Below are 11116 nucleotides of genomic sequence, written 5' to 3' on the forward strand. Positions count from 1 at the left end.
ACACTAGTCATATAATCTCTCAGAACCTCGGTTTCTTCATCTGTGAAATGCCATAAGAAATAAGAAAAACAAGGAAACTGAAAAGAGCAGACTGTGCCAGAATTATTAATTCTTACTTTTTGGCCAGAGCCTCTCCCCCCACCCCCACTCTGAGAGATGTCCATTTCTTCCCATCATGACCTGCAGTAATTATTTTGAGTAAGTCAACCCCCTCTCCTACCCTCCTTTCCTCTATCACGGGACTCTTTGAGAGAGTTGTATGAGGAAGGTCCCTGCCATAGTCCTGACTGACCATCACTAGTCAAGGAGGGATCTACCAGATTCAGCTGTGATTGAGGACCACAGTGATGTGTTGGACTGGCCTTGAGCTCTCTGTATAGCATGTTCTGGAGGTTGGGTTTCACTTCCCAATCATTTGTTGAACATATGGGGAATATCTCAACAGTACCCACATTTGTAATGATGAGTAAGGCAGTTCTCCAGGGTGGTCTGTGTTTTCCAGGAGCTAAGCCATATGAGCTCCAACTCTTTAAGGAAGGATACAAGAACTGGGGCTTACTGAGTAGGAAAACTGATAGAGCCCACAGACTATAGCATTAAGCATTTCTGGCTTCAATTCACAGCTATCACTTAATGTGTGGTACTTTAACATTTCCGAAACTCATTTTTTTTTCATCTCTACAATGGGACTAAAGCTATCTAATTGCTATAAATGTTAACTCTATTGTAAATTACAGCACCCTGACCAATTACTACCTTGAACACTAAAGAGAGCAGTTAAGCCACTAATTCAACTTTTCTTAACTATATACTTAAAAGCTTGCATAATTAAAGTGTCTTGGGAAAACAAACTTCTCCCCTTCTGAGTTAAGAATTTAAGAAGACAAGACTTGGAAGCAAACTAAAATCAAGGTCCTAAAAGGATACAAACCTCAAAAAGCCAGGCTGGATTGCCAACAAAGCTCCGCCTCCACGCAAGTCCCGCCCACTTCCGGCTGCCCGTCCCACCCTCTAACACTGGAACACCGCCCCTCTTTGCAAGGTCCCGCCCCCCGCACCTGATTTTGGTTTCTATTGGGCGAATCTGGACGCTGTATACACACCGACACACGCACGTTTGGCAGGGGCGTCTTCGCGCCTGCGCAGCAACGCCGTTAGGCGTCTGGGTACTAGGGGCTGGGGGGAGGGGGGCGGAGGTCAGGCCGAATCTTCCTCCGTAATAAGAAGCTACGCGTCCTGCGGTCCTGGCTCCGTGGGTCCGGTCGGATCGGGCCTGGGCGCTGGAGCTGCTGTGGCTCCCGCCGCGGCGGGTGCGATGGAGGCCGTGCCAGAGCCCCGCACTCACACCGGGGAGGCCCAGACAGCGGACGGTGCTAGTAGATGAAGCGGCGGCGGCGGCAGCACGGGCTCTCCATGAGCAAGCGGCGGCGGCGACGGGTGCGGCGGCACCGGCGGTTTTCGGTCCCCGGGGAGGTACGAGAAGTCGGCTTCCTGGTGGACGGAGACTGGCTGGTGTGGGAACGCCTTTCGCGGCCCGGCCCTCTAGCCCAGCGCCCGCAGTCCCAGGCGCTTAGGGGAACACTACCTGGACACGGACAGGGTTGCCCCGCCGTTTCACCTGCTCCAGGCTCGGGGATGGGCCAGCCGTGCGGGGCCAGCCCTCGGTGCCAGGCCTTCGCGGGCGCAGAGGACCGGGGGGCGGGGTAGGCGTGGCCGGAGTGCGGGAGACGGAGGCGGGCCCCCAGCGCGCGCCCCGCAGGTCCCTACCCCGAAGCCCCGCGCTCTTTCGAGGGGGAGCGCGTGGCCGTTTTTCAGATTATTTCGGGGTGCTGATTGAAAGAGGATCCTTAGGACCGCCGAGCTCTTAGGAGGCCCGGCATTCAGTGTCTAGGGCGAATGGTCTGTTTCTCACGACCATCGTGGAGTATAGATTGTCACCCTTGAAAATGACCGCAAAAGAAAGGTGTCGTTTTGCCAAGGAAATAGAGGTCGGGGGAGTTTTCCAGGTTTATTTAAACTGGAGGGCCTGTTGAATCAGGACAATGATGCCAGCAGGATATATCCTCCAGGGCTTCTAATGCACAGCCTAACGAAACAGTCTTTTCGAAGATGTGGTGAAATCTTAAGACAATTTTAAGTAAAGCTCTTTGCAGGCATTTCACCACCTTTTTTACTCATTTTTGTTGTAATTTACTTTATAACAAATCACCACCTTAATGCTGAAACGAGTAGGTGTCCTCTAGTTCTTTCAATCCTCTCTACCCCTGCCCTTTTCCTCCCCCGCAAAGACAGGCTGAAGAAGTTAGTTTCATTATATATATATATATATATAATTGTAGTTTATTTCTGCTAAGTATAACTTGCTGTAGTTACTCATTTGGTCATGCTTTAAAGATAATTTGAAGAAAAATAGTGCAGAGATTTTACGATTCCTTCCCAATGCAACATTTGGAAATCTGAGCTAAGGCTTGTGACCTTGCTACAAAGTTTTTAAAAATTAAATAGAAATAAGTGAAACCATAAAGAAAGTTATTTTCATTTTCAAAGGTATTTGAATGCCATATGATTTTTTTTTTTTTAATCTTCAGAAACATTAAGAAGAAACCGTTTGGGTTTGCCTAAGGCTCCAGATTTGCCACGCCTTCTGATTACCTAAATGGTTGACTAGAGCCGACAACATGTTACCGACTATGAATAAACATCTACACTTAAGACTAAATATAGTGTTGAATATTTTAGAGTCCACAGCCTTGCCTCAAGCCGAAAATACTGTGTGCGTGCACGCCCTCGTTTAATACATTGTGGAACTGAATTTTCAGTCTGCTAGTATTGTGAAATTGGTTTGAATTTAATTTCTTTAAAGTGTAAAACAGGTTGTTTTTTTTAACTGAAGTATAGTTGACAAAATGTTACATTAGTTTTAGGTGTACAGAATAGTGATTCAACAACTCTATACTTTATGCCATGTGGACTTTATTATACAAATAAAACACGGAGGTCTGCAGTATTCAGTATTGGATTTATGTTGTGCTTGGGAGGATATGTGTGGCACCTGAAAAGATAGTCAAAATAAGACACCTCAGTCTGTGACTTCTCTTTTCCTCTTCCTCAGATGCTTTGCTTTTTTTCATGAAAATATACTTTTCCATAGAAGTACCATTGAGAAACCCTGTGATGTTTTTAGTTTAGACATTTATTGTGCCAAGTAAAGCAATCTTTTCAATTCAGTTTCATTAGAAAGGACCTCATTCTTTAATTCTTTAAAATTCTGCTTTATATAATGTACATGACAGCAATATGTTTTTACAATACAATCAATGACTAAAAACAAATTGCTTAGCTAACATCAAGGTTAGGAGAAGCATAAATAACAATTTAAATAGGGAGGACACCCCAGTTCATTCCCAAAACATGCAGAGAGAGGGAATCAGATTACTTTACCAAGTTCTGAATCAGATCCTCACAGCATGGCCTCTATAGTTAGAATTATAAAATATCCAGCATGGTCGTAAATTGCAAGTGAAAATTCCAAAGTGCTTAGAAATGATTTTTGTATCAGCTGTGCAACTCTTCAGTTAAGTACTCTGGGATTACTTTTCGTATGTGGTCTTTCAAATATAATTGGCCATTATTCTGTAGCCCAACTAAGAATTCCATTATAGCAGTTTCATAAGTGGAATCATGCATATTAAAAGGAAAATGAAGCACAGCTTGTATTTTGAAGGGAGAAAGAGGTTTACATTAGGAATGCACCCAACCAAATTGGATTGCATTTTCAAATAGCTTTTTTCATTTAGAATTTTTTATTTTAGGGTCTTCCTTATATCAAAGATAAAATCTGCAATATAATTAGCATAAAAGTTTTATCAAATGCTCACCCTGTACCTCAAAAAAGATTGCACTTCTTAATGGTCTTTCCAGAGGCCATGCACATTGCCAAAAAAAAGACTCAGCTTGAATTGTTTTAAATTTTTTCATTATATTGGTAGGCCTCCTGACCAAATTTAATTTGAATCCTTTTTTTTTTTTTTTAATTTTTAAGTAATCCTTATACCCAACTTGGGGTTCAAACTTAAAATCAGGAGATCAGGAGTCACATGTTCTACCAACTGAGCCAGCCAGGCACCCCTAATTTGAATCTTTAGATAAGTTTGTTTTCATTTAAACATATTTCAAGCATTTAACATAGGAAGTCACAGATTTACATGTTCTATCTTAAACTTTTAAAATGCAGGATGAAGACACTGTTTGAAGAGATCAAAGCATCAATTAAAAATAACTATAACCAAGATCGCTCATTTTGGAGGCCTGTTCTTCCTTGGGGAGGTGTTTTTACTATCAAAGCTGGCCGCAAAGCAGTATCCTGTACCCCACTCTATGTTGAAATTAGACTGAAAAACACCTGCACCATAGATGGATTCTTGATGTTATTATATGTCATTCTTAATGAAAATGAAAATTTCCCCAGGGAACTCTCTCTTCATTTAGGTAGAGAGTTTGTAGACTGTTTCCTTTATTTAATGGACACCTACAGTTTCACAACTGTGAAGCTACTTTGGATTTGGGACAAGATGGAAAAACAGCAATACAAATCTGAAGTTCATAAAGCTTCATTAATAATTGATTTATTTGGGAATGAACATGATAATTTTACAAAAAATCTCGAAAATCTCATGTCTACCATACAAGAGAGTTACTGTTCCAACTGGCGATGCCCAACTCGAGTGCAGGAAGATCAGCAACGCACAATTAATATAAAGTAAGTTGCTTTGAAGTCTGTCATTTTAGCAGAGATAATGTACTTTTTAAATGAATGTTGCTATAAATAAATATAGTCAAAGTATTTCCTTAAGTACAGACCCTGTGTAATTACTTACACATTGCGACCCCACAAATGCAGGACTATATTGTTTATTAAATCCAAATATCTTGGAATTGAGTTTGTAAAACCAACTGATAACTATTTCACTTGAAAGGTAATGAATTCGTATGCAAAATATTTTATTCTTGCTTTGAATTGCTAATATCACTGTGTAGATAATTGTTTGTTTCATAAACATAACCTCTTAACATTTAATCCTGTATTGGAATGTTCACTTCTTGAATGGATTTCTGTTGGGTAAGCTGTTTTTACATGAACAAGAAGAGTGAAAGTATTCCTTCATGTCATGATCAGGGCATAATTATAGACAGAAACCCCAAAATTCGAATCTTCATACCTGGAGAGGATACTGATGTTAGGAGCTTTTTCACTGGCTAGGAGAGGTGCTGATAGCCTGCTGAATATTTTTGGCTTTGACAGAGAAGGCAGACCTCCAGGCTGGTAAATGATAGGGAAGAAGGCCAAACTGGCATGGCCTAGTAGAGTATTGGGAAACATTAAAGCCCCCAGAGGACATGAGCTGGAAAAAAAGATAACTGCCAGTAGAAAAACAGGACTGAAAAACAAACCCAAACACATTGTTTTCTGAAAATGTATTTGACCCAGTGGTCCATAGAAACAGCCTAATAGATATTCCCTTTTTGGAATATACATCACATACCCTAACTTACTAAATTCACATTTCTTTATAACATATTTAGTTTAATATTGTAACATTTTGCTATTTATGGAAAGCTGAAGATATTTTATTCTTTTTGGAATCTGTCAATTAATGTGTTTCTTGTTTCTGAAATACACTTTGTCCATTTCCTATATTGCTGATATGATGACGTTGAGTTTGAAATCTCTGTCAGGGAAAAAAGTTTCATTACTCCAAATTGTAATGAACTAAAAAGCATTTTAGAAATCTGTTTTGTTTTTCAAAAACTAGTATCAATTTGTGTATATTCTGAAACTATAATTAGATATTTATAATCCAATATTAATGCTAATATTTTAAGCTCTTAAAATATTTTTCATCATACTGAATATATATATATATATATATATATATATATATATATATATATAAATTTTTAAGGCTTTTGCCTCTATTTCAATCCTACATTTAAAACAATCTCTGAAGTATGTAGGAAGACATTTTTTAACTAATCAAGTAATAGTAGCCAACAATGGCTGTAATTTGCATTTAGTCATGTACCTAATCGGCAGCTCTCCTAATTCTGGGTCCTCCTTTCTTCCCCAAGACCACAATCCCCTCTACCAAAACCTCTCAAAAAATTTTTTAAGTAACAACTGCATATTTCAGGAAGAGTTCAAGAAAGATTTAATGTTTCTTGGAAAACTTCATGCATTAATGTTTATTAAGTTCAACTGATTGCTATAATTATAACAAATAAAAAGATGAAAAACAGGTTATAATTTTATACTTGATTTGCTAATAACGAATTGACCTATAAAATTGGTTATTCTAATAAATATTTAACATGTAAATTTCCAAAGCAATTCTTACATACATTTTGTAATTGTTGTAGTCCTCCCCAAGAAATTCCTCATGGAAATTTGATACGACTGGCTGTGGATGAGTTATTCTGTTCCAGGATTGAACTGTGTGAAGAGAGTGGGTGAGTATATGATAGACGTTTAAGATGAAAGTGTTTGTGTTTTTTATAAAGAAACCTGAGCAGATAGGCTCTTTGATGTCAATACTTTAGGAAATAGCAACTCACAAGTATTTGTGAGTTGGAAGCCTAATGTTTTTGGAATCTTAACACCTACAGTAGTTTACTATGCCATCTTATGCTATGTTGTCATTATAAAATTTCACTATATAGAATATCATACTACAGTTAATTAATGAATACAAAGCAAATGCCTTTTCTTTTTTTCCCCACTGCTGAGCAGGTACAATAAAACCTTGGTTAACCGGAACCCAGCTAATCGGACTCCCAATTAACTGGATTTTTTTCTGCATTCCTCATTTAGGAGAAAGAGGTAAATGGCAACCAAAAAATTTAACTTAGTTTTAAAAAAAATTCAAAAGGGGCAGAGAACATATTCATCCCAGTCTCTTAACAATTTCTATATCTACAGTATTGTATAATGAGAATTAAGATTTAGAAGGATGACCTTACAGCTAATTAATCACAAAAGGAAGGAAGAATAAAATATATTCAGTTAATTGTACTTAAGTCCAGAAAGTAATCTAATGTATTTTAACAGGAAATACTGAAACAAAATGGTTTTCTAGTTAATGCTTTAATCAGTAACGTTTATGAAGCAAAATACTGTGTCCTGAGTATTCCGGTTAATCGAGATTTTACTGTATTTGTGGTATTCTGATTTGTGGTATTCTGATCCAAATCCTTAATATGTGAGACTACTAAGAAAACAGAATTTGTCTCATCCTCACGGCAAAAAGATGCCATTAGGGGCACCTGGGTGGCTCAGTCTTTAAACATCTGCCTTTAGCTCAGGTCATGATCCTGGTGTCCTGGGATTGAGCCCTGCATCCAATTTGCTACCTGCTCAAGGGGAAGCCGGCTTCTCTCTCTCCCAGTCCCTCTGTTTGTATTCCGTCTCTCACTGTCTCTATCTCTGCATGTCAAATAAATACATAAAATCTTTAAAAAAAAAAAAAGATGCAATTAGGGAATTTTATACAATATAAAGAGGACTAGAAGAGTCCTACTATTTACCTCTCTGCCAGTATTATCATTTGAAACCAACCAAGGGGGGAAAAATGTATAGACATATAAAAGCTTTTATATCAGTTCAAAAAACTAAATATTTTGTAAGCTTAAAAAAAATAGCTAGCTTTTCCTGGAGTTTTGCAAGTATTATTTCTTTTATATAGAATCTCACAGCTTATAAGCTTCTGGGTATAGATAATAAAAATACTAATATAGCCACACCATTACCCACACCTAAAATAGATAATTATACTTATTATGAAATTAATAAAGACAACCCAGAAGTGATAAAAGGCAGTTTTGTTTCAAGTGTAATAAAGTTCATGTCTCTTTTCGATTTTAGCTGTGGTGGCTTAAGAGAATTTTCCCAGCGAGTTTTCTGCCATGGGGCACCCCCTTTTGTTGTCTTAAATATGCAGCATTGGAAATCTGAAGATCTGGCATATGTACCATATTACTTGGATTTATCTGATCACAAGTAAGTATTTTTTTGTATGTTTTATAAAACTAATAAAAAGTAAATTTATTTTCTATTTTACTGCTGTTCTATCATGACTGTGACTAGCCCTTAAGAAAATACCATTGAGGGCGCCTGGGTGGCTCAGTGGGTTAAGCCGCTGCCTTCGGCTCAGGTCATGATCTCAGGGTCTTGGGATCGAGTCCCGCATCGGGCTCTCTTCTCACCAGGGAGCCTGCTTCCCTTCCTCTCTCTCTGCCTGCCTCTCTGCCTACTTGTGATCTCTCTCTGTCAAATAAATAAATAAAAATCTTTAAAAAAAAAAAAGAAAATATCATTGAAAAGAATCATAGCTAACTATTATTCTGTACCCCGAATAAGGTTAGAATCTACTACAGGGGGTTAGTCTCTGGCAATGTGCATAATAGTTGGACTATGGAATAGACAGAATTGAATCAAATCTCAGCCCCACCTTTTACAAGCTATGTAACCTTGGGTCCTAACTTAACCTAACTTAACCAGAAACATCAGTTTCTTGATTTTATAAACAGAGATGATAATATTTATCTGGTACATTATTGTGAGATTTAATGAGATAACACATATAAAGTGTTTAGGTTGGTACCTGACACATAGTAAACAGTAACGACTGGCTATTACTTGTATTTCAAGTCAAAATAGTATATAGTAGGAGGTCATCGTTTAAACAAAAAATATTACTTTCAGCATTAGAGATAAAAATCTCTGTTGCATACAAGTTAGGACATATAGGGTCTTTTAACGTTTTGCCTTTAAAAGGTTTTCTCTTATTTAATAGAATGATACGATATCATTTAATAGAATGATACAGATTGTTAAAATATTTTTCAAAATTCTTAAATTATATCAGTTTTTAAATTCTTAAATATTTTACTCCAAATTACCAATTATAGTATGTGCTTTTTACTGACAGATATCTTTTTAGGTACCGGAATATAAATAACAGCAATATTTTTATTCCTTAATTAAAAATTTAAGGAGCATTTTGGTGGTTCGGTTGGTTAAGCTTCCAACTCTTGATCTCAGCTCAGGTCTTGATCTCAGGGTTGTTAGTTCAAGCCCTATGTTCCACTCTGGATGTGAAGCCTACTTAAAAAAAAAAAAAAAAAAAACACTTAAGAAATGTTTAAAAACAAAGTTTTGTCTTTTTTGCTACACTTTGTCATTTAATTTGCAGGTATTTGTTGGAAGGTGCCACATTATTTAACAAAGAGGAACATCATTATTCTGCAGCTTTCCAGATTGATGGACATTGGATGCACTACGATGGACTCAGAAATGTGAATTTAATTTTGTTAAATAAACCCCCAGAGTTTCTCCTCTTGTCATCATTGGTTTATATTCGAGCAACAGAGAAATAAATATAGACTGATGCTAAATTAAATTGTTTTCCCTCCTGCCCATGCTCCCCCCAAGATGAAGGACTTTTATTTTGTATATACTTGGTATCCAAGGAAATAGTTGAACTATACTAGTTTCAGAGGTGTATTTTCCAGTGTTTAGCCCCAGGTAAATATTATATATGGAGAATCTATGCAAAAATATTTGTATTTCTTTTTTCTATGTCCTGGGTAATTTTTATATAAGCATACTTTATGTTGAAATAAATATATCTTGTAGCCTTTGTATTTTTTAATTATGCATACTCAAAAGATTTTTATAGTTCTGTCCTTGAAAGCAAGAAAATACTTCATCATTTGAATTCTCGGTTTTTCTTTTTGGATATTCAAATAAAACCTGGGTACAAATCAGTATTTCAGTTTATATAAATTTAACAGTTCAAAATGTATTTGACTATATTTTTTGCCCTACCTCACTAAAATCCAAAGTGCACTGTTGGATCTAGTATGGATTTGAATGTCGAACTTATAGATGGCTTAATCTTTTTTACTCATTGATTAGCCTAATAGCAGTTTTTAAAAATACTTTGGTGAGAATGTTTTTCTGGGCTTAAATTATTTCTCTATAATGGCAAATTACTTTAACCACTTGCTCTGAAGTATTATAAACCTGCCAGATTTTAAGTATTAACTGATTTTAAGTGTTAACTAAAACTTGCAAGCTTAAAGTTATTGTTACAAATAAAATATATAACTAATCTAACATAATTAAATGTAATGGAAATTCTCTAATAAAAATCTGTTCTGAAGATAAGACAACTATAAATATCAGGCAATAGGATGCTTACTAATGCTGGATTAACGATAGAAATATACTTTAAATATATATTTAAGAGAAAATGGTGCCTAGAATATATTTTTTTTGCTCTTAAATCATATTTTCACAGGGAAAAAAAACCCTAAACTTTTGGAGTAACAAACTGCTGGCTTCCTTATAAGTAGTAAACTGATAGCATGAGGGTTTGATTTGCAATACAAATCACTAGAATTTTATAGTTATCAGAAATTGTTTTCAAAACCTTAAGATCTTTCTTCCTTTTTTAAGGAAAAAAATTAAGTAATCTCTTCAAGGGAAAATACTTTTTGCAGTTTATCAACATTTACTTTAGTATTTAATTTCAATAAACAGTCCATCTTAGATTTTGGGTTGGGGCTGCATGCAGTATACTTGGAGATGTCTACATGACAACACAGTTCACTGCCATATACCAAATTGGTAAGATTTAATTCAGGAAATTAAATCTTACATTGGCTTGGTGCCATGTTGAAATAACTTACAAAAGAATAAATGTGAGTTTAACAATGCTGAGAATGCCTCACTTTGAGCGAATACTGTGAAAATTATGTCTTGTATAAGATAAAAAATAGTGATTTATTTTACAAAAAAAAAATCTACCCCAGAGTTTATTTAAATAGTCCCCCACATGTTTTTACAGTGATTTACAGTGAATTTTTATGGGGACACCTTATTGCATGAATCAAAGTATACAAAAACAAATATTAGTATATAAACGTGGCTCATTAGCATAATTATTCCTAATGCAGGTTATTCTTTTAAGAATTGCACTTTATTTGGAATAATACTAGCTTATCACAAAACAGTGACTTTTACCTACCTCACAGGGTTGTTGTGAGGATTAAGATG

At 36.4% G+C, this 11116-nt stretch overlaps 1 protein-coding gene across 2 annotated transcripts; it reads left to right on the top strand.

Annotated features, from left to right (window-relative positions):
* Positions 1-1421: 1421 nt before the first annotated feature.
* On the top strand, positions 1422-10236 carry LOC111140707 (chromosome unknown C14orf28 homolog). 2 transcript variants are annotated; one of them, XM_022492912.1, is made up of 5 exons: positions 1422-1473; positions 4235-4759; positions 6418-6507; positions 7919-8053; positions 9249-9432. In XM_022492912.1, exons 2-5 carry the CDS (start codon positions 4236-4238, stop codon positions 9430-9432), a joined length of 933 nt encoding a protein of 310 aa, XP_022348620.1. In that variant the 5' UTR covers positions 1422-1473; position 4235. The 2 variants fall into 2 exon arrangements, with proteins under 2 accessions (XP_022348620.1, XP_022348619.1); XM_022492911.1 differs by lacking the exon at positions 1422-1473 and having other exon boundaries at positions 4185-4759; positions 9249-10236.
* The last annotated feature ends 880 nt before the right edge of the window (positions 10237-11116 follow it).

The sequence above is a fragment of the Enhydra lutris genome, unplaced genomic scaffold (genome assembly GCF_002288905.1).
Source record: "Enhydra lutris kenyoni isolate GAN:26980312 unplaced genomic scaffold, ASM228890v2 scaffoldscaffold4, whole genome shotgun sequence".
Classification (NCBI taxonomy): Eukaryota; Metazoa; Chordata; class Mammalia; order Carnivora; family Mustelidae; genus Enhydra; species Enhydra lutris.

What these genes read in the sequence shown, in the direction of transcription:
- LOC111140707 (XM_022492911.1), top strand. Translation starts at nt 4,206, where the DNA reads ATGTTCTATCTTAAACTTTTAAAATGCAGGATGAAGACACTGTTTGAA. An exon ending in GAACTGTGTGAAGAGAGTGG is followed by an intron (nt 6,508 to 7,918) that starts GTGAGTATATGA and finishes TTTCGATTTTAG; the next exon opens with CTGTGGTGGCTTAAGAGAAT. An exon ending in TTGGATTTATCTGATCACAA is followed by an intron (nt 8,054 to 9,248) that starts GTAAGTATTTTT and finishes TTTAATTTGCAG; the next exon opens with GTATTTGTTGGAAGGTGCCA.